The sequence below is a fragment of the Harpia harpyja genome, chromosome 11 (assembly GCF_026419915.1).
Source record: "Harpia harpyja isolate bHarHar1 chromosome 11, bHarHar1 primary haplotype, whole genome shotgun sequence".
Classification (NCBI taxonomy): domain Eukaryota; kingdom Metazoa; phylum Chordata; class Aves; order Accipitriformes; family Accipitridae; genus Harpia; species Harpia harpyja.
This window is the reverse complement of record NC_068950.1, coordinates 8,093,003-8,116,588: the sequence shown is the minus strand read 5'-3', so window position 1 is coordinate 8,116,588 and position 23,586 is coordinate 8,093,003. Positions and strand designations below refer to the sequence as shown.

The 23,586-nt window shown below is 40.6% G+C and overlaps 1 protein-coding gene across 14 annotated transcripts in view; it reads left to right on the top strand.

Annotated features, from left to right (window-relative positions):
* The window catches only part of PRRC2C (proline rich coiled-coil 2C), a 79,638-nt gene that overhangs the window by 22,924 nt on the left and 33,128 nt on the right, over nt 1-23,586 (top strand). For 13 of the 14 annotated variants that reach the window (XM_052802495.1, XM_052802492.1, XM_052802494.1 and 10 more), the window contains exons 3-19: nt 203-380; nt 4,087-4,193; nt 7,279-7,416; nt 9,389-9,624; nt 10,004-10,083; nt 11,088-11,221; nt 11,305-11,392; nt 11,680-11,821; nt 12,754-12,828; nt 13,608-14,235; nt 15,052-15,221; nt 15,848-16,094; nt 17,179-17,392; nt 18,206-20,566; nt 21,773-21,981; nt 22,589-22,743; nt 23,202-23,538. In XM_052802495.1, the coding sequence (XP_052658455.1) occupies nt 203-380; nt 4,087-4,193; nt 7,279-7,416; nt 9,389-9,624; nt 10,004-10,083; nt 11,088-11,221; nt 11,305-11,392; nt 11,680-11,821; nt 12,754-12,828; nt 13,608-14,235; nt 15,052-15,221; nt 15,848-16,094; nt 17,179-17,392; nt 18,206-20,566; nt 21,773-21,981; nt 22,589-22,743; nt 23,202-23,538 (5,499 nt within the window). The remainder of the gene's footprint in view (nt 1-202; nt 381-4,086; nt 4,194-7,278; nt 7,417-9,388; nt 9,625-10,003; nt 10,084-11,087; nt 11,222-11,304; nt 11,393-11,679; nt 11,822-12,753; nt 12,829-13,607; nt 14,236-15,051; nt 15,222-15,847; nt 16,095-17,178; nt 17,393-18,205; nt 20,567-21,772; nt 21,982-22,588; nt 22,744-23,201; nt 23,539-23,586) is intronic. The other variant, XM_052802486.1, reaches the window with a different exon arrangement.

Sequence of the window (23,586 nt, the reverse complement as noted above, 5' to 3'; positions counted from 1 at the left end):
AAAAGTACTCAAGTTCTCCCAAACCAAGTATTTATAATTCCCATTTTTTAAATTAAATTATGAAGAATTTTGTGTTTCTGATTCTTATACTCTTAAATTTTCTTGAGTTTCTTGCAAAACATTTTTGGTGATTTGTACAGCTTTGCTGAATACTACCTGCTAAACAGCATTGTTAACTTGCACTTTCTGTTTTGGCATGCAGTTGCTGCACGCCATGGATTACAGAGTCTTGGAAAAGTTGCTATTTCAAGGAGGATGCCTCCCCCAGCTAACCTCCCCAGTCTCAAAGCAGAGAACAAAGGCAATGACCCTAATGTGAACATTGTGCCTAAAGATGGCACAGGATGGGCTTCAAAACAAGAACAGCATGAAGAAGAAAAGTAAGTGACCAATGAGATCAGGGTTGTTTTGCTGTGCTATTTCTCTCAAGCTTTCCCAAAACAAGGGGTGGGCAGGGCATGGGAAGAAATTGGCTCGACTTGACTGTCCTCAAGATAGCTACCAGAGAGGAAAGAAGAATCTTGCTATTAGGGCGATAGTTTAAAAGAACAACAATAATAACCACACTTAGGTTGAAAGCAGTATGCTTATAAATTCCATATAAGGGGATGAGTGTTTCCTTTTGCCAACTGACTTGGGTACCTTTGTGTAAGTTTTGGTGGCTGCTTAAGGGAAATACTATAGCATGTTTTTGTAAGATCAGTGTAATCAACTTAAAAGTCTCTTGGAACTCTAGGAGGAACCCTTAGGCACACAGCAGCTAAGTTAAATAATAACTTGCAAGTTCGTGAGAGTGTGCAAAAATCTGTTTAGTTTAGTGTGATTGTGCTGATGTATGGCAGAGGAAGCTCAAAAATTCTTGATTTGTACACATTTGTTTGAATCTGTGCTTTTCCTAATGGTTCTTAATATTTGCACTTTGGTTAGTATGCTATAAATTCTACAGACTTACAAAAATTTTCTGTCTTAAACTTTACACTGTTGTTTCACACTCCCCCAATATGTGATACAAACAAAATAGAGGTGATGGTGATGCACTGCTGTATACTGTGTATAATATAATTTCCCGTGCTTAGTACAGTTTCATCTGCTAAGTTTGTTTCACACTTGTACAGGAGGTCAGCTAAAGAAAATAGAGACTAAAACTTTTCAATAATCTAATTAGAAGCTATTCTAAAGCAAAAATTTTTTCCATGTAAGCTTAAAATAGGATATGCTTCTCACTACAAAAGTAGAACTGGGTTTTAAGTGTTTATTCTTTGACATATAAATTGTTCTGAAAAACCCTTGAAGATAGGGGCACTGATTGTATGTCACTAGCACTTGTGAAAGCCAAAGATGATTAAAGGTTTTCTTCCCCTTCTTGCTGTCCCTTTATTTCTCCCTGTATACTTGCCTACATTTAAATGTCAATTTTTGACATCTCTCTGAAAAGCTGTTAGACTTCAGGAATATACTGTTGTGTTTAGCTTTTTATTTTAAGCTTATGAAACCAAATTTGTAATTTTCTGCCCAATGTTTTGTATGGTACTTTAAAAACATCTTCCTGAACTTCAAGGTCGCTTATACTTTGTCTAGTTAAATCTGTGTTGAGCCAGTAGCTTGTTTGACTAAAGCACACTTTATCTGCATCTTTGTCTGCCTTTCCATAGCCTACTGCATGTGTTAAAAGTATATTCCAGTAATTGATGTTGCATTTAAAAATAAATAAATAGCTGTCCCTTATCTGCAACTGGAAGGTGTTTGCCTTTGTATTTTCATATGCGTTGTTCTGATAAAGGCACCGAAGACCACATACAAGTAAAACTAGTGAGGGGGAGGGTTTCGTTCCCAGGAACAGGTATGTATGCCCAGGCCATGAGTAAATTCTCCTAAAATCCTAAATGCATTTGCTCAAGTCTTCAGACCATTTTTGTAACTACTACTATATTTCTCCAACACTTCAACGTGCTTATAAATGCTGCAGTTCACATGTAAAGTGTTTTGGTATTCTTCTTGCAAGTGTGTGAATAAAGGTAGCTTCTTGGTATCAGCTTGCTTTAGTTTAATTCTTTTTCTCTTGTATCACTGCATTGGAGTTCACATGTGTGAGTTGCTGCCTGTGATTACAAAATTTTTTTTCTGTTGCTTTCCTAAGTTGTCATTCTTCCTATGGGTATTGCCTCAGTCCCTTTTTCCTGGATAGTGCAACCTGTTGTGTATTGATTTAATTCAGCTAGCACCAAGCTGAGTTCTGTTCAGTTTTGTTTGTGTTCAGTTTTGGGCCCCTCGCTAGAGGAAAGACATTGAGTTGCTGGAGTGTGTCCGGAGAAGGGCAACCAAGTTGGTGAGGGGCCTGGAGCACAAGTCTTCTGAGGAGCGGCTGAGGGAGCTGGGGCTGTTTAGTCTGGAGAAGAGGAGGCTGAGGGGAGACCTTATAGCTCTCTACAACTGCCTGAAGGGGGGGTTGTAGCGAGGTGGGTGCTGGTCTCTTCTGTCAGGTGGCTGGAGACAGGATGAGAGGAAATGGCCTCAAGTTGCAGCAAGGGAGATTTAGGTTGGATATTAGGAAAAATTTCTTTACTGAGAGGGTTGTCAGACATTGGAACAGGCTGCCCAGCGAAGTGGTTGAGTCACCATCCCTGGAGGTATTCAAAAAGCACGTAGATGGGGTACTCCATAACATGGTTTAGTGGGCATGGATGATAGTTGGACTCGATGATCTTGAACGTCTTTTCCAACCTAAATGATTCTATGATTCTTTCCCTTATGAAATGGTACACCTATAGGACAGTGTTTGTATAACTCAAATTCTAAATGGGCTTGGCTTTGAAACAGTAGAACTGCAAGAAATAAACCCTTAACAGTCTTGTTCCTTGTTTCACTTCTGAGTGGCAAAGTACAGCGACATAAGTTCGAACTTCCGCAGTCTGTTTAGAAAATGTGCAGCTGTAAGAAAATACAACTGAGTGGAAACAGGAAAGATGAGAATTTTTTTTTTAAATTCCAGTAATCTGTGGAAACAAGTAAAAATTGCTTTTAGTTATCCTTGTGAGAAGCAAGTGTGTTTATCCCCAGCAGTGGTTTTTTTTTTTTGGTGGTGTTGACTTCTACATCATTTCTGAGACTACCATGTAGAGCTTTGGGCTGATCGCTGCAGAACCCAAATGGAACTGACTTCCTGGTGGCAGTCCTCAGAAATTTAGGATTACTTTAGGATCTATTTAAAGCATTTACAATTGTTTATTGTAAGTTAACTTGACTTGATATTGCACTAGTTATCTTTTTACTGGTATAATAAAGTGATTCTAGACTCCTGGATTTGGCCCGTAATTTCTGTTTTATCAAAAATTACTACTAATGAGCTGGAGGTCTTGACTTATAGACGCTAATGCTTTGGAGTCTTAAGTTACCTGAATATAAAGATTTCAGAAATAGCTATTCTTGAAAGAAGTTAAACAACATCACTGAATCTGTAGACTAGGAAGATCTTCAAGAATATGCCTGTTTTTTATATTGGACAAAGTGAGTGCTTATGTCTGCCTCTTCATTGTTAAGATAGTGAAATTGAGACTTTGTTCTTAATAGGCTTAAACTTCTGGGCTCCAGTTCATGGTACCCATAATTTTTTCATGATGCCTTTAGCTTTCCTTACCAGTTTCTTTTACTTTGTAATTTCTAACATATATTTGCCTTCTTTCTCTCAGTTCATGGTGGTCTTTAAGTGCTTTCCTCTATTAACTTCTGAGGCAAGAGAACATTATTCCAAATTACTCCCTTCCATGGTTGTAGATTGGTTGTTTTTTGATTGTCCAATACACTACTTCAAAAGTTATAATTCTGTTCATGCCTGACTGCATTTTCTGCTCAGCCATTTTCATTCATTCCTCTCCACTTTTGAAAGAATTAGCTAATTTATTCCAATTTTTAACTGTTACTATAACAACTCCTTTTATGTAAGAAAATGGTTTTTCTGCAGAAGAGTAGTTATTGGTTCTTCAACTGTGTAGCTACCTCATTTCATTCACTTGTTTGTGGTAGTAATCCTGACGATCTTTATACTGTGCTCACCCTCTGGTATTCACAAGTGCTTTCCTCTAATTCTAGACAGCCAGAAGTGCCACAGGCACAGCCAAAACCTGCTGTTCCTGCTCCTCCAGAAGCACCTCCTGTTGCCAAATCATGGGCCAACACCAAACCAGGTGGACAAGATGGTAAGTGATGTTCAAGGTGGAGGGGTTCTTGACTGGCCTAGCAGGCTGTGAATGCTGCTGTGAGAGACCCCCAGACTCAGCAACCATTTGAGTCTTAACCGGGACAGTTGGGACTATGAATGCTGTGGAGGCAACTTTCTTGGCTGGAAGGTGAGCTGATCCCCTGTCACTCAAGTGAGCTCCAGCCTGATTTAGCAGCAGGTCTGACTGCCTTTTAAAGGGCTGGCATAGTCACCCCTTTTGGATTGACAGGGAAATGGTGGTGACAGCATAAGATCTTGAATGTGGCTGTGGTGAGGAGGGAAAATCTCAGTCAGTAGTTATAATGCATACAATTTTGGCATGAAAAGGAGAACCATAAACAGTTAGTGGTCATTCCGATCATAATTTTGGATCATTTTGTGCAAAATGTGTATGGTCTTGCTTCTATTTAAATGTCTGCTACGTGATACTTTTCCCTTTATTTTATAGATTCCTTGGTTATTTTGTTTTCAAAGTGATAGTATTCAAGTAGGGGTTTTTTTCTGGGAAAAGCATTAAAGGTGTGTTTTGGGGTTTGTAACATAATTGTATTAAAGGATGAAGAACTATTTCCATTAGCGTGAATCTTAGCTTGAGTGTTTTCATTACAGATGTAAGAGCAGAGCTAAATCTTTAGCAGATTTTTTTTAATTGTTTGTAGAGTGAGAGGTTACTTAGAATTCCTGTCTCTCCATTACGAATGTTTTATTCCTTAAATTTGAGGCTTGCAAGCTTTCTGTGGCTATAACATAGAGTTTTGGCTTCCAAGTCGAAGAAGTGAGCTCTCTTCTGGGTAGAGATATTGGAATAGTAAAATCTGAATTGCATGGAGGTAACTTCTGAGCCATTATATGGAGTTTGTTAACATTGCATATCGAATGATTTTGCCTTTTTATGCAGTATTAGAAGGGACAATTCTAGATTCTCCACTCTTTGCTCTCCTCTCTAATGTTCAGTGTTTCCTTCATTGTCAAGTATAAGAACTCTCTTCCTTTAAGCTTTTACAGGATTTTTGTAGAATAAAAAAAAGGAATTAATATTGATGCAAAGTGATCTGCATACCAGCCTTTCTACATAAGCTGATAAGATCATCTCTATGACACAGGAAATAGTGATTCTGCTCAGTGGCTTCAAAATGCATTTAGCTAATTATTTTGTAGTTACCATGGCAGCTTGTGTGCCAAGCCCAGATGGCACCCTCATTTCATTCAGTTAATGCAGTAGTGGGTTTGCTGTTTCAAGAAGAAATACAGAATAAATTGGCATCAGCTGCTTGCTCTTCTCCTCGGTTTGAAACTCGGGATACACCTGTTGTGTTGATGTTTTCCTGATCTGCAGTTGGCTGGTGGAACTTGTAGCTTTTCCAGATGCTTTGTATGCATTCCAGCAGTCATTCAGCTGGCTGCCTTGTGCTCTTTTAAGACTGCAGTTGAGTGAGGCAAGACTAAATCCTTCTCTGATGCTATTGGTGGCCATGTAGAAAGGAAAGACTTCTATAATGTAATGGCAGCATGTATTTTTCAGCTCATGCATTGGCTAAAAGTTGGGGTTGATTGCTACCATAACATTTTTTAATTCTTTGACTTCTTTCGGAACTGTTGGCTGACAATCTGGCTATTTCAGGTTGATAGGTTAAGTGCTGTCAAGCTGATCGCTGAGGATGCCATTACTTTGCAATTAAAACATTGTTGCTGTTACTGCTGTAACAGACTGCTGTTAAAGTCTACTGTGTAGACTTGAGCAGAAAACATTTTTCAAGGTTCATAAAACTCATGAATGTTGCATGCCACAGGACCTCTGAAGAGGCTCCCTTGCCTGGAAGACCATCCGGTTAGTGTGACTGCAGTTTTCAGTCCTGTTAAGCAAGTCATTGGATGTAGCTGCTTGGGAATGTCAAGAGTCCAGTGTCCATTAACAAAAAACAAGTTAATGTGATCCGTAGTATGTGAAGTTGGAATGAAGATTGAAAGATTTCAAGGCAATTTGTAGGCACAGGGGTAAATAGTGATATTTGCTATCATGCCTTTACAAAGAAAGTACAAAGAGTAAGGAGTTTATCCTGTGCTTGACTCGTAATCTTAAGGGAAAAAAACTCATAAGGATCCCTGCATTTTATTGTTACAAAGGATTCTTTCACAGATCGGAGAGAACAGAAGCTTTCTAGCTGTTAGCTTAAAAAAAAAAAAAAAAAAAAGCATATCATGGGGATTGGTGGGTTTTGGATGGCATATGTCCAGACCCTTTTTTGTGAGTTTCCGCTCTAATCCACGTAGCCTAATACAATGTCACTTATAGTAGCCAGTAATAAAGACAGGTACAGGAACAGGGTGTTATTCAGGCTGTTGGAATAGAAATCTTCCCTTAGTAAGATTATCAGTGATTTGGTACTAGTTGACCTAATAGGTCAATGTCCATTATGTGTATGGGGGGGGGTGAGAAATTGATTCCAAGTAGATGCTAACAAAACCTTCTAAAGAGGAAGACTATATATTTGGCTTCCCTACCATGTGCAACAGAAGTCTTACATTCCAATCCTGAGTTATGATGTCAAGGGTTTTAGAAATCAAAGAATGCTATGGTTCTGATAGTTTTCTCATAATGTAAAAGTTGTGGCCTTTTAAAGTCCTGAAGAATTATTTGTTGTTATTAGAACAGTAATTAATCTTAAGGGCTTTTGCAATAATATAGTTTCCCATTCTTGGGTTGACTATAGTTGTAGCATAAAACGAGGGAAATCTTTGTCTGAAAGGAGAACAGTGTTAATAGAGCCGACGAATTTCCAGTATTCCCCGTGTTAAGTCTTGTTCTGTTGTCCTTTATTACTTTCTGATGCTTCTGGATTTTTCTCAGCCCCAACAGGTGTGATAGTTGGCCTAGTAAATTTAACAACTTTGGTAGCAAATGTGAATGCTTTACAAGGATTGCTCTTCACTTATGTGAATTATGTTGCCAGTAAATTAATGTGGCTTTAACCTTCACTTTTTAAGGGTGATCAGGCTTTTATCACTTTCTGAACTGTTTTGACTACAGAAAGTTGTGACTTTGTGAATATCTTGCTGCGTAGGTCCAGCTGTTCAAGTAAATAGTTATTTCCAGCAAGAGTTTCCCAGTCTGCCGGCAGCTGGGGATCAGGAAAAGTCAGGGAAAGAGAAAGATACACCTGAAGAGCTCCACGGATCAGGACCCAACTTGCGACCACAAAGTAAGTATATACTACAAATTTTTGTGAAGTTGCATGGGTGTGTAACTTGTTTATTACAAGATTACTTGTGCCCTGTACAAAATAAATTGACAACGAATTGACTGTTTTAATCAACACACTCCTACACTGAAGAAACAGATTTGGGGGGCTTTCTTCTGCTTTACTGTGTTCCTGGTGTGTGGAAAATAGGGTATTTAATCCTATCCTGCAGTTCACTTTCTGTTTTCCCAACCTAGTCAGTACTCCACTTGTGCTCTGAGGAACATTTGTTAGTTGTACAATACTGGCATTTTCTTACTTCTGGCTGCTAGAGGTCACAACAGCTAAAATATGTATTTAAACAACTCTCCTAATATTAACTAATTATATAAATCATCATTAGGGTTGTCCCCAGATAGTTAGTTCTCATAAGAGAGTAGCCTGAAAAATCCTGAATAGGAAGTTTGATTTACAGGATACCAAAAGAGTGGACTGTGATTTGAAAGGCACTGGTATCTTCAGCTCATGGCTGAGGTGCTCTGACTAGCTGGATCTGTTTCAGCTGGTGGGGATTAGATCTAGTGAAAACAACCATAACAGTGCTGGTTTTACATGTCTCTGAAGAAATGTGTATGTATTGCTTCCCCAGATCCTTTTAATGGGGGGGCATGTGGGATTGTGCTTGCTTCCAGTGAAAAACAGGATTCTTTTCTTCCTCAGAAGCTTGTTTTCGATGAGGTTTGATGGACTAGGGATCCTTTCCTGCAGTGTAGGTGGCACTGTCTTGTGCCAGTGGTAGGCAAGATGTGCTCTGCTTTTAGAGGGCTTGGGCTCTCGGGGAATCCTTAACTCCTTTCTGTTGTACAGGCCTCAGTTTTGCTTGATTTGTTTGTCAGGTCCTGCAGACTGAGGCTATGTGCTTGTTCATGTCCTCACCTGATTTTGATTTAAAGAATAAGTTGTCAAGAAATTTGAGAGATGTCCAATACCAAATTAGCTATTTTCCATAGCTACGTGTATCTCTTCCAGCCTCCTACAGGCAGTTACAGTTTTGGTTGGCGCTGTGCATGCTATATTGAGACCTTCTTTCAGGTCTGACAGCAGAAAGCTGTCAGAAAGCATGTAAACCAACATGGTGAGTGCTGCCCCTTTAGCAGCTGTGTTCCCCAGCAAAGATAAGTGGAAGAACTGTAATGGATACATAGGAGCGTAGTTTTAACACTGCTTAAAGGGTTTGTGCCCCTAAAGGAACATTACTTACAATGTGTGTCTGAATTTTTGTTGGTCCCTGTGGATTTGAGCACTGCTGCTAAGTTTACTCTCTTTTTTGTCATAACCCATGCTCTGTAGGCAGAAACTCGTAAAAGAATGGACTGCCTGGCACAAGTGATAGGTCATTAAAATCCCTTACTTTTCCTGGACTTCTTGCTAGACATTCACACCCAGAAGTACAGCCCTCATTACTTCTATTCCATCCTTATCAGACAGAGATACAAGCCAGACTCTGGATACCTGTCTTCACTTAGATTCTAACGTACAGGTATATGTCATTTTGAGCTGCTTGAGAGTTTCATGGTAGGCCTTTGCTGCTTAAGAAGCGTGATCTTTCCCTTGACAGCATCTTCTCACTGAGTCAACAGTGGCCCACTTACCACAACTAAATCTGTTTTCTCTCCTGTGCTATTATTAGTATCCTTCCTAAATTGCATTGTGGTTTGGAAGGTAGAATAGGACAACTAGAGCAGTCTATAAATTTAACTCTTAGCCTTCAGGAACACAGCTGGATATAGGGCTGAAGAGGATTAGAAAACAGCCTCTGTTTTCTCAAGTGGCCATTGGTTGTTTCAGTAGCAAATATGAACATGTGTCTCTGCACAGATCGCTGTGTCACTGAAAACTGGGTAGGAAGAATGTGTTTTTCATCATGCCCATCTGTAAATCTGTAATATAAAGTCTGTTCTTGTTTTTTCTTGTACTGATTGTGTCCATGCAGATGCTACTAGTTGGAGAGAAGGTGGTAATAAGAGCAACTCACCCAGTTCTCCAACCGATCAAGAAGCTAAGGCTCTTGGTCAAGAAGATGGTAATGCTACACCAGCAGAACAAAACGATGGCCAGAAGGCAGCAGAAAAGAGGGATGTGCGGTTACCACAGGTCCCTCAGCCCAAGCTGAATGGCCAGCAGCAACCGCCTATCTCATCTCAGTACAGAGCAATGATGCCACCTTATGTAAGTGATGGTTACATGAAAAGTTTTTAAGCAGCAGGGATTGATTATTGGCTAGCGTGATTTCCTTATGCCCCTTTCTCCTCCCTCCATGGAATGCTTAGCAGTTCTGCTAGAAGAGGTGGGATTGGAACCAACTCCTTGAAGGATGTGGCTACCTATTGCTGCTCCTGCTACACTGAGTTTGAACTTGTCAGGAGTTGATCAATGCTTGTAATCACTCCACCTTGGTGACTTGATGTCACACACTTGTGATATTAAGCAAACCATCTTGAGTGAAGAGTCTTGCTTTACTTCCATTGTGATTCCTTTGATGATCTCAGTATGCTTAATGCAATGATTTTTTTTTTTAATGAATGCCTCCTGTTTTTAAACATTTTAGATGTTTAATCAGTATCCTAGAATGGCATATCCTCCTTCCATGCAAGGTCCAACAAGATTTCCCAATTCTGAGCCCAGCAGGTAAGAAACCTTACAAGTGTTACTGTTGTATGGGTATGAACTCTGTGACTCAACGGAGAAAAGGGGGGGGAGAAGAAAAAATTTGCACTGAGTATATTGATTACAATTATACACTACATAAGAACTGCCACTGGTTAGTCTCACAAGTTTGGCTTGTGTGGAGCAGTGCCATGGAGTGATTTGTGTTTGACAACTGCAAAACTTGAGGGAATTCTGCACATTGCAGGGTTTTTGTTTGGGAAGAGCAGGAGTCAGTTGGGGACACCTTTAAAACTTCAACCAGTATTTTGCCTGTAAAAGGACTCTTTTATTGTTATAATGAAAGTAGTTAATTTCTGGTTCTCAACTCTACTGCTCTCCAACTAATGCATTATAAAACTGTAGAACTGTAATGCGTTATAAAATTAGTTTTCCTCCTTTCTGTGCATTTCTCCATAGTTGAGGATGGCTGTGCACATGCATGAGGAAATAGGGGATGCTATAGGCGGTAGGGTACAAACTTTGATGGGTGATCTGTCGTTGGGATCAGGAAGAGGACAGGATGAGAGGGATGACTGGGAGAACTTGAGTATAAGAGTAGGGAGAAGGTACAGAACCTTTGACAGTGGGAAAGCATTGAAAAGTATAAAGAAATATCTCCGAGGTGGATAAATTGGTGTTAAGAAGGATGCCAGATGTATGCAGTTTGTTGTTTGAAAGCTACAAGGCATGTGGTTTTCTACTGTCAACTGATGTTTGGCTTGTTTGTGAAGTGTGCAAGCAAGACTATAGCATCTAATCTTTCTCTTACATAAAGAAGCATCTGGTGGTGTAGCAGTAATTATTGAACTACATTAATTAATGAACTACAATAGTCACACACATGGATGATAGTTCACATTTATACTGTATTTGAGAGAACAGTACTGTATACTTCAAATAATTGTATACAATTTGACCTTTTATCTAGTCATTTTGTGGATAAATAGTGACAGTGGTCTTTGTTTCTCTCTTTGTTATTTTAGAGGGCCAAGGGGAAGAGGACCACCTTCATGGTGTTCAGAAACTATTGAGCGCCCGTCCATTCTTAGTGCTAGTGAACTTAAAGAACTTGATAAATTTGATAATCTAGATGCTGAGGCTGATGAAGGCTGGGCTGGTAAGCACATCAAATTAATGTTTTCTGTTACGTGTACATTGAATCTTTCTGAAAGATTAATTGAATATTTGCTTATGCATCAGGTGCTCAGAGTGAAGTGGATTACACTGAGCAGTTGAACTTCAGTGATGATGATGAGCAAGGAAGTAGTCAAAAAGAAAAGGAAAGTGGGTGAGTTGCTTGCCAGTTGGGTGTGAATGCCACTTAACTAGCTTAGCTTTTGGGAAGGTTGAATGAAATGAGTGCAAGTACTCATTCCAATAACATTTATTCCAGTAATTTAATACTGTATTAAATTGCATAACTGTCTGCAGACTCCAGTCAGCTGGGCATGTAGTAGAAATTATCCTTGCTGTGAGGAATTTTTGCTCTTGCTAAGAAACATTGAGGATAGAAGATAAATCACCAAATACCTGTGTGGAGTACACCTTCCATTTTTCTTATTTCTTTGCACATAGTGATGAACAAACACCATCAAAAGATTCCCAGAGTCCTGATGGCCAGAAGGAGACAGAAGAACAGACAGGTGCTAAGTCTGCTACACAGGTTTCCACAGCAGCAACCAAAGGGTCTTACGGCAAAAGCTCTCAGCTTGATCAGGTTTGTGTGTTCTTTTCTTCAGCTCTTCTGGCAACAGCCTTGTCAGGAGAGGTCCAACTCAGGTGTCTTTCCAAACTGAGAGGTCAATTAAGGTTATGAACATGAGTGAAAGCATTAGCTACTGAAAGCTTTATCTGAGCTGTGGTAACTGATCGGGTGCTACTTAGTCAACTTAGCTGCTTCTGGTCGCAAAATAAAAATAGCATGTCTTTATCTACTGTGTTCTAATCCACAGTTGTGAGGGGGTGAGAACTCTTGTGTCAGTTACTGTGACTCAACTGACAAGCTTTAAGTCTGTATTCTTGTCTGTCCATCCCTGTAACAGTGAATGAAGCTGTTCTGGCAGGCAGATAGATTTTATGCAGACTGTGTAGAGTTCATCAGCTCAGCCATTTTGGTTTTTGGTTTATCCTCTAGCAGAGGACGAGTGGCAACCACCTCAGCTTATGTCTGCTTCAGCCCTATTTTTTTAATTTGCCCCACCCCACCCCCCACAGGAAAAGCTACTGTTGGCTTTGAAAATCTCCCGGAAATGTTTTCTCTTGACACCAGTAGTAATGAAGCTGGGGGATCCTGAATTAGTTTTACTTGCACTTTCTCTGTATATAAAGATCATGTCTTTCAAGGTTTGAAGCTACACTGAATCTGAGAGAAAAGACAGTGCAGTAACATAAACTCTGGAATTTGGATGTGGGAATTTCTAAAGTAATTGTTCAGTAATGAAGTAATGAAGTACATTACTTCAATGAAGTAATCTTCAGTACATGAAGTGGAAATGTTCTTGCCCTTGTTTTGCATGCAAATTTGTATTGTGTACAGATAGTTCACTAGGTGTAGTATCTTAATGCAGTAGAAAACAGTAAATTTAAAATTTGTTAGCATGACTGTTGTTATGAGCTTGCTTAACCCTGGTACTGTGTTTGATCCAATAGGATCGGGGTCCAGCACAGCCTTCTATACATGAAAGAGGTGGTCCTACTCTTCATCCAAAATCTATTCTACCACCGGTAAGAAAGATTAGAATTGTCTTTACTTCCTTGAGTTAAATTCTTTAATGCTGTAGTGGAAAGATTTTGACTAAGGAAAGTAAAAATATGCTTCACATAGGGATGAGCCTTTTCTTTAACAACTAAATTGATCATAGTGACTGGGGCCAGTAAGAATGGGATCCCAACACAGCCGTGCTGCTAATTGTGTAAAGCAGCCCCGTCTTGTAAGTGGCGTATGAAATGCATGAGAACTTCAAGAGCTTTCAGTTATCCAGTCCCATTTGGGAACTAGAGAGGACATGGGCATGGGAACGGGAACAGTGCTGGACGGCTGGTTGTCAAGGCAGACAGGGAGATAAGTCCCAAACAAAATGTGTATGTAGTAGCTTCTTACCAATTTTCAACACGCCTTATTAAAATGTCTGTTATCCTGAGCTACCTGGAATTTCTCTGGCTCCTTGGGGGACTTTTATCTGAGATCTGCCCTGTGTCTCTGTGATTTAGAGCAGCCTGTAAACAAATCTAAAAGATGTTTGTCATCTTTGCTGTCACTTTGCCTTGGTGATGGGGAGGAGGAGTGACATGAGCCCAACTGAGTCTTTACCTCTCCTTTCTGAGCTCAGGTTACATGAGTCTGAACTGGAGCAGGAAGGTGGGGGCTTGCTTTTTCTTGCAAATCCTGCTTTTTAAAGGAGCCATGCAAATACATGTGTCAACAAATAGTTAAAATGTAATATTTCAGCTGGCTATTTATATCATACATGTTCAACTTGACTTAACTGATTTTAATATTGCAGCACCCTCCTCCCCCTGATCGCCAGGTAGGACCTGGAAGGCAGGGACCCTTTCCCCCTAAACCAGTACCAGATGAAGATGAAATTTGGAAACAGAGGAGAAGACAGCAGTCAGAGATATCCGCTGCTGTTGAGCGAGCCCGTAAGCGGCGAGAAGAGGAAGAAAGAAGAATGGAAGAACAGCGAAAAGCCGCTTGTGCCGAAAAGCTAAAACGGTTAAATGAGAAATTTGGCTGTGTGACAAAACCCTCCCGGGAAGACCCTCTGAAAGAGAGAGAGAGGGAAAGGGAAAGGGAGAGGGAGCGAGAGAGGGAGAGGGAAAGAGAAAGGGAGCGGGAGAGGGAAAAGGAGAGGGAGCGAGAGAGAGAGAAAGAGAGGGAAAGGGAGAAAGAAAAGGAGAGGGAGAGGGAGAAGGAAAAGGAAAAAGAAGAAAAAGAAAAACTGGAGAAGGCGAAAGAGCAGGAAAGGGAGAAAGAGAAAGAAAAGGAGATGGAGAAAGAAGAGAAGGAGAGTGAGAAGGAGAAAGAAGACGAGAAACCAGCACGTGAGGTTCCTGAGCCTGTAGAACCTGTGGCAACCCCTGTAGTAGAAAAACAAGAAAGTGAAACCAGAAATAACAAGGAAGAAAAAGGTATGCTTGCATGCAAGTAGGAGTTGTCTGTCTTAAAGCTGAGCTACAGAGCATAGTTGTAATCTAGGAGTCTAATTTGCATACCTAATTAACCTAGTGCATCTAGACCATTTGTTTTCCTAGCACATTACAGCTGCTAACTGTCCTTTGAACTAGACCTGTTTGCCCAACTCATCAAAACGTTAAAGGAAGAATGGGTTCTAGGATTTAGGCTGGACTTTGAAGAATACAGAAAGAAAATCAGGCATTCTTTTCTTTCTCAAGGAGGGTCAGCAACTTATGTTGCTAAAAAGCAATGTAAATTATTTCAGCTATTCTGTTCTTTCAGCGAGCCTAGAGAAGTAGAGACAAAGAACACGTATTTAAACTTGGTGCACTTTTTGTAGTGGAACTTGAATGCCACAAGAGAACTGTTAGATTATGCTTAATAAGGTTGTGTTATCCTTTAAATGGATAAAAGTGATTGTAAAACCGAACCTTGGTTCATAAAAAAAGTTGATTCAAATGTAATATGGTAGCATTGATACAGCACTTCTTAAATCACATAATAGTTACAACCTAAATGCCAGTGATTGATTACCCAGTGAGTTTGAGTTTAAAAGGGACACCGAGAGACATATTAACAACAATTGTTCTGTTTTGAGGGGTCATTCTTACCTTTTTTTGACTTTATTGGTTCTGGAAACTAAGACTGTGGGGTTAGAGAATGCAGACTGTTTTCATTTTAGAACAACATCCTTTATCTGACGTTCTGGTTAAATTGTCATAGTTTCAGGATTCACTCTTGTCTCCCACGTGGGGTTGGGTTTTTTTCAGAAGATCAAGCGGTCTTTACCCGGCAAGATAGTAGTCGGAATGAGAAAGAGATTTCACAAGTGACTCATGAGAGTGAGCCAGATTCAGGATCTCAGCCTCGTCCTGCTGTTTCCTCAGGCTATTCTAAACAGTTCCAGAAATCATTACCACCAAGATTTCAGAGGCAACAGGTAACTAACCAGTTCATTAAAAGAAGGAAGCTCATTAAAAGAATGATGTCTTCTGTCTCATTCTGAATACGAACATGACCATAGGAGTTCCAAAAAGCATAAGTTGTTATAGGAGCTGGGAAGCAACATCTATGGTATTGGCAGGAATTGCTCTGCATGAAACACTTCTTGTCACTTGCAATGTAAGTGAGCAGAAGGCAAGAGAGGCTTTTAAAACTGGCTGTTTCTTCCATCAGTTGCTGGCAGTAGAGCATTGCCCAGTGGTTGCCTATAGAACCTGGGGTTTGATGATCATTGTTTCTGCAGCTTTTTCTTAAAGGGTATGACACTCACAAATGTAATTTCGATTGGGTCCTATGGTCTGAAGAGCACTTTGCATTAATGACATGCATGAAGTATAGGTTGTTCTGTGTCTCAGCTGAACACCAGCAAAACTGTATCTATTCTAAATTGTCTGGTCTGGTTTTCTCCCTTTTCTCCTAGTTCATCCTGATGCATGTTTGCAATTAACTCTCAGAATTCATAGTGTCCTGGAGATAACTGTACTTGTTTCGAAGGGTTATTTGAATTCTGCTCAAGTTTTCATCTTAACAAAAAGTCTGGTAATACTGTTTTCTGTTATGCAGGAGCAAATGAAACAGCAGCAGTGGCAGCAACAACAGCAAGGTGTCCTTCCACAGTCTGCTCCCTCACAGCCTTCTAGTGGCCCTGTCCCGCCTCCCCAGCACAGACCCCTTTACCAGCCCATGCAGCCACATCCTCAGCATTTAGCTTCAATGGGCTTTGATCCACGGTGGCTTATGATGCAGTCTTACATGGACCCACGAATGATGTCAGGAAGACCTGCAATGGATATGCCTCCTATTCATCCAGGTAAAATCTGGCAGCATTTTTTGACTGTTGAACTTTCTTGGTTTTGAAATAGAAGTCTTTCCCTAACCACAATATGTATAGTAACAGCAAATGGGTGGGTTTTTTTAAGAAGAAAACTACATTATTTCATTGTTTGAGACAAAATAGATTTTAGTAATACTGGAAAAATGATAGTCATGTGTCAATGTGTATCTTTGACTGTAAAGTAAAATCACAACTTTCACATTGTAGGCATGTTAATGACAGTTCAGGATGTATTCAGAATGTCAGCATAAGCCTTACTTTGTTACAGATATTCAAGCTGGTATCAGTTAGTTTGAACTGAGAAAAACAGCGTATTTTCCATTTGTGTTTCATTACATGTTAGCACTTTATACCACATGGCTTACTAAAAAAAGCCATGAAATTTTGTTATTTTTATATTATGTATTAGACTCTAGAGCCTTACTAAATTTGTGCTTTCAGGTTCTTAGCACTAAAAAGTCCTTTTTAATTTGTGGAATGGCCATCTGACTTGCAGTTAGGAAAGCTATTATGCATAAATAATACAAGTCTGACATGTAATGTAATGGAGATACTTGTCCAGCTAATGAGCAAGGGAATGAGTATCCTGAATAAGTGCAAGGAATGAACAGAGGAAATGGCAGGCTAAGCAAAGACAGTGAAAACTGTAGAATTTCTTTTAAATGTTACAAAAAAAAAAAAAGGACCCAGAGTCCTTAACAGAGTACAAAAAAACATGTGTGTACACTCATCTTGCCTTTTGCCGTTCAGATCTTAGAGCAGAAACTTCACCCACAAGTTTACAGGTCTACAGACCTGGTTCTTTGCATTATAGTGGAAGCACACAGCTTTTCCTTTTGTTGGTACATAGAGTACTAGCGGTGAATATGATTTAGCCATTCTGAGGTTAAATGGCAGTGAATAGACATTTGGTTTCAACAACAGAAGGTACAGAGGAAAGGAGGTCAGAGGAGAGAGAGTAGTGTTCTTCAGTACCTCCTGATATGCTTTGTTAGTCTTGAGGTAGGTTTCTTTGCTAATGTTAAACTCGTTTTAATTGTTGAACTTGCATCTGGTGCAGGAATTATGCCTCCCAAACCACTGATGAGAAGAGACCAGATAGAGGGGTCGGCAACCAGTTCAGATTCATTTGAACATATAGCTCGCTCAGCAAGAGAGCACACTGTTCCTTTGTCAGAGCCCCGCATGATGTGGGGGTCGGATCCATACCCCCATGCAGAACCTCAGCAATCTAGTTCTCCTCCCAAAGTGTTAGAAGAGCCTGACGATTCGAGGTAAGCCTGAGTGATGTACTCCTGCGTGTCACTTCTCCAAGCCATACATACTTACACACTTGGCTGTGTAACTTACATTGCAAAACACAGTTTAAGCTGACTGAGTTATAGCTGCTCTTCACACAGAACTTTAAAAGGACTTGTGACTGGGCGATGCCATGTACTTGGCACTGTTCTATAAAACAAAAGACATGCCTGCTCTGTAGCAGGGTGTAGAAAGACAAATCACCCCTTGTTTAGGATCCTTAACATAATTTGATGAATGGTGATTACCATAATATTTTGAATTTTCAGTTTTGTAGAACAGTCCTACAGCGTTGTCCTGTTCTCCATCTGCTCTCCATCCTCGCCATATCAGAGAACTTCTGTCTGATGTATATTAGTTTCAAAAGTGGTATGTTAAGTACAAGTGGTATAAAGCAAGACAGTCACTTTTGACCTTTGCTGCATGATAAATGGTCACGAAGGCTTCCTCTACATCTTAAAAGTACCCCAAAATTCTTTTTGCTCTACTGCTGTCTGGGTAATACTTGTGACATTAGCCTGCTAACTTGGGTGTTCCATTTAAAATGGTATGAATAGCCATTAACAATAATAAATTCCTATAGCTAATCGTACTTTGACACTGAACTCTTAATCAGGATAGAATAAAATTGACCTCTACAACTAGCAGCCACTATGAAAATTAATACTTGTTATTTCCTAGAACTGACATTAATCCTTCATAGAAATAGAAGATTATTTGATTTAAGTAAATATTTATGAGTAAAAATTTTTCCCCCACCCTAACATTCTTAATTGCTTGCTGCTTAGGTCTGAGGCACACTTGGAGCAAGAACGAGTTGCTGTCTCTGCTGCTGCTTATCCTGTAGAACACAACCAGTTGGACTCTCATCCAAAGACAGACTTTTTCAGAGAATCAGGAGAGGTGGAGGTACAAAAGTTCCCAAGCAGGCCTTTGGAAGATGTACAACCTCTCCAAACTGACACACCTAACACAGTAGTTAATTTTGAAGGAGTGAATGAGAAAGTCACACATAGCTCTCCAGAAGAATTGGTGTCTGGGGGGGAAAGTCACTCTTCACTAAAGAGAAGCATTTCCCATGGTTCAAGTCACTCTCTAAAATCAGAAGATCAGAGGAATGAGACAGCAACAAATATCCCTAAATTAAATAACAGGCCTGTTGAGACAAAGGAGACAATTGAGAGACTTGAGATTAAGCCAAAAAAAGAAATTTTGATCAATAATAGAACATCAGAAGGACCAAAACCTGAAAAAACTTTCAAACCGAAGTCTGAAACAAGATGGGGTCCTAGGCCAGGTTATGGCAGGAGAGATGAAGGCAGTGATAGACCAGTAAGAAGATCAGGTCCTATTAAAAAACCTGTGCTTAGAGATATGAAGGAAGAGCGTGAACAGAGAGAAGAGCGTGAGCAGAGGAAGGAGAAAGAAGGAGAAAAGACAGCTAGTGAAAAACCTAGCAAGTCTGAAAAAAGTGACAAAAAGGAAGCACCTCAAGTACCACTGCCTCAGGCTGAGCTAGAGACATCCGCTGCCAGCAGCGCTCTGGCTAAGAAGATAACCCAGGATGCTGCTCCAACGCCAGCAAGCCAGGAGAGCAGTCAAACTGAGACTGCAGTTAAAGCTCTGGTTCAGCCACCCACACCTCCAGTCCAGCAGCAGCTACCAGCTGCCCAGCCTGCTGCTCCACAGCTTCCCCCTGCAGTACAGCAGCAGCCACCTGCTCAACCAGCAGCACAGCAGCAGCCACATGTTCAGCAGCCAGCTACTGCAGTGAAGGAAGAGAAGCAGACTGAGAAGGTAGTTAGCAAAGAGGTTGTAGAGAAACCACGCTTAGAAACCAGACCAGTAAAAAGAGAGCCTGGCTTACCACCTAGGACATACTGGAAAGAGGCTAGGGATAGAGACTGGTTCCCAGATCAGGGATACAGAGGCAGAGGTCGTGGGGAGTATTATTCTAGAGGTCGTAGCTACAGGGGTTCTTACGGAGGACGTGGTCGGGGCAGTAGAGGCCATAATAGAGAGTACCCACACTACAGAGATCCTAAGCCTAGATCAGACCACGTGCCTTCGGGGCCTGTTAGGCAAAGAGAAGAGAGTGAAACTCGCAGTGAGAGTTCTGACTTTGAAGTAATCCCAAAACGACGGCGACAGCATGGTTCAGAGACAGATTCTGACAGCGAAGTTCATGAAAGCGCAAGTGACACACTGCTGTCAGACAAAGAAAGTCTAATCAAAGGCAAGCACCCAAAAAGAGAAGAGAGAGCTGATGGCAAGAAGCCTCCAAAGCCCCTGTCCTTCAAACCTGAAAACAATATCAGGTTAGACAACAGATCCCTAGAAAAAACATACATAAGAGATGATGAGAACAAACCCAAACCAGGATTTCTTCCTAAAGGAGAGCCTTCTAGACGAGGCAGAGGGGGAATGTATAGACGTGGTGGCAGAGATCCTGGTGGGCGTCCTCCACGTCCATCCACAATAAGGAGACCAGCCTACAGAGACAATCAGTGGAACCCTAGGCAAACAGAGATCATTAAACCAGAAGATGGGGAGCCTCCGAGAAGAAATGAACATTATGGTCCTATACCAGTTGATAAAAGACCTCCAAAATTTGAGAGAAAGTTTGATCCAAACAGAGAGAGGCCAAGAAGACAAAGGCCTGCTCGGCCTCCAAGGCAAGATAAGCCACCACGTTTTAGGCGCCTAAAAGAAAGAGAGGCCGCATCAAAGATAAATGAGGTGGTAGCCAGCTCATCAACAAGTGCCACAGTTAGTAATGCAGTTAATGAGCCCTCCAACACTGCTCTGGATGTGTCAGGAAGTAAGACACCAGACTTGTCAAACCAGAATTCTTCAGACCAAGCAAATGAAGAGTGGGAAACAGCCTCAGAAAGCAGTGACTTCAATGAGAGGCGGGAGAGGGATGAGAAGAAAACAGCAGACATAGCAGCACAGGTGGTTGCAAAGGCAGGAGAAAACACTGGAGCTCCAAAAAGGGAAATAGCCAAGAGAAGTTTCTCTAGTCAGCGGCCTGGAATAGACCGTCAAAACCGACGTGGCAACAATGGGCCAGCTAAACCAGGGAGGAACTTCTCAGGGCCTAGGAGTGACAGGCGGAGTGGTCCTCCACCCAGAAGTGGAAAAAGAGGGTGAGTACCAGCTTCTGTTAGGAAGCACACATGGTCATGGTCTTCTGTTGTCCTCTTGTGGTTCAAAATCATAAGTAGTTATTTTAGATTTGTAAAATGGTAGAAAAGAGAGTAGGACAAACACATGCACCTGTGGCTGCGTACTTCCTATTTTGTCTGTTTGTATACAGACACTTGGAACATGGAGCTAAAAGCAGAGTATTCTTGTTTGCACAGTGTTAAAAATACCTAATTAAAAGAAATTGCAGTGTTGTTTCTGAGTCGAACTATGTTTCTCAAGATTTGGATGCAGGCTGAAATGTTAATGTGAGCAGGCTTGCAGTTAATACATAAATTGCTGCTTTGCATTTTAGATCGATCACCTAACATAGAAAAGTGTGTTGAGAAGTGCTTGCCATTGAAACTAAACTTTGTTTCTCTATATGCTAAATTTGATTGAAACTTGATAACTATTTAATGTTACTATTTCTCCACTGTTTCATAGCCACAGTGCACAGTAGTTTGATAAGTGGGAGGGCAGGACAAGACATTTCTTCATTGAATGCCTACCCTGTACTCTAGGATTCTTATCGTTGTAGGTTGCTATATTCTAAGTTCATGTTTTGCTTGGGCTTAAACTTGTGATCAGTGCTTTAACCTCTGAGTTAAAACTATTAAGAATTCCTTTGGCTAGTCACTTAACGGTGATGTTGAAGCAAAAATTGGGTATTCCAGGTTCCACAGCAAAGTCTGAATGCTGCAAATCTGACTCTTATGGCTTCGGATAGCTTTTGGCAAGTGAGCCTGTGGAGCAAGTATATTGTACCTTGTTTATATTTGTCTCATTGCATCCTGTAAGCTTCTGTTTGGTTTGGTTTTGGGTTTTTCCCATGGAAGGCTTTACTGCTGTTGAAGTATACTGAACTGCATACTTGTTGAGTTTTGGTACCTCTAACTACATGGACCAAGCCAGAGGTGACCAGAAAATTATGCGCTTTTTTTTCTGCAATTCCTTTTGGCAGCAGGGCATTTGATATGTCCTCAAAACAGCTTTTGCTGTTAAGCTTCTTCTCATTGAGGAGCTGAAAGTAAGAGTCTGGAGCCTGCTAAGAAGTTGCACAGTAGACATTTAAAGACCTGTAATGGGATCTGCATTATGTTGTTAGCTCCTTCCTGAGTGTTCTCTGTGGCTGGTCATTAATTTTCTCAAATTTTTTTCTAATATAGACCATTTGAAGAGCAGACAGCAACTGTGCCTGGTGTTGATCCCACCAACAGCAACTCTATACATCAGGAGGATGGAGGTGTTACTGTTGCAGGACAAAAGAACACCAAGGATGCAAGTGGCAAAAAGAGAGAAGAACCTAAGGCTGGTCCAAAGAAGCCTAAGGAAAAAGTGGATGCCTTGTCTCAATTTGATCTTAATAATTATGCAAGTATGTATTGATAATACGCTAACAAGAATTTGTAGTCTTGCTAGCTTTGCTGCATATAGAGCTAGATGTTTGAAAACTTAAAAAAGGAGAGGTGATTTTTTTTAAACACCAGAATAATCGTGTACTTGAGTATTGCTACCTTTGTCATATCTAATTAACGATGTGTGTGCCTCTAAAAGGTGATAAATCTCATTGTGTGTTTTTATGTATAGATAAGAACAATTTTGTTCTATCATCTCATCTTAACTCTGTTGTTCATACCATTTTCCACCACACTAATAATTTGCTTAACCTTCATAAGCAAAGGCAGTGGCTATCACTGATAAGCTTACAGCTAATATCTGGGAAGGCTGTTCATTATTCATTACTATGTTTTGGTTCTTATTTCCTGGAGAGTCTGGTACAGGAACCTCCAATTTGTCAGTTCTTAAAGATTAACTCCTTGTCTTCAAGCTCAACAGCAAAGCACTTGGCAAGCAGAAGCTTACCTTTAATCAGGGCCGCCGTCTGTTGGGAAGTAGCTTCCACTCTAAAGCAGATTTTGGCTTGGTGCGCTGCATCTTAAGCTGTTAAAACAGCAGCATCTATACCTTTCCTTTTTCTATAGGTGTTGTGATCATTGATGATCACCCTGAAGTGACAGTAGTTGAAGACTCCCAATCTAACTTGAATGATGATGGTTTCACAGAAGTGGTGTCTAAGAAGCAACAAAAACGCTTGCAAGATGAGGAGCGCAGAAAGAAGGAAGAACAAACAGTGCAGGTACTAAACCAGCATTTGTAGTGGGAAAGAGCTCCTTGCGGTACTGGGAATGTTGTGAAGTGTGTGGGACCTTCCTTCCAAAGCTATATTTTCACCTTATATTTGTAAGTAGATAGTTGTGTTAATATTAAGTTGTTGAGAATCAGTAAATTAAACTAACTTTCACTTATTTATCTTAGAATTCTGTACTTCCTGATTGGGCACTGTCAGGCAGGTAGAACTGGCGAACTGAAAACACCATTTTTCATGCTTTGATAAAGATTTATACTATTGCTTGAATCAGTTGATTCCAAGAGGCAGACGGATGAGAAATCATTGTTCCTGTGGTTAAATACCACTAAAAAAATAAACTTATTTAAGGACAGAGTTAATCAGTTTGCTTTTTGCTGCTACACAATGTACAATTGGTGTCCATACAGACTATCAGCTGTAAGAATAAAATTGGCTTCTGCTTACAGGTTTGGACCAAAAAAGGATCAAGCGAAAAAGGCCGAGGTCAGAATTCCAAGCTCCCACCCAGATTTGCCAAAAAGCAACAGGCAGCAGCCGCAGCTGCGCAGCAGGCACAAGCTCAGGCACAAGCTCAGGCACAGCCTCCATGTACAACACAGACTCCAGGTCAGCCACAGGCTTCTGTTCAGCCACAAAACCAGGCTGCAGGAGGGACAGCCGGCACAGAATACACAGTGACAGGAAAAGTTCTGCAAAACACCCACGCTCACAATGGTCTAGGAACTGAATTATGGGAAAACAAGGTGCCTCCTACAGCAGTTCTAAATGACATCTCCAAAAAATGTAAGTGGTGTCTTTTGGATTTGGAGCAGGGGCAAGCATTGTAGTTAG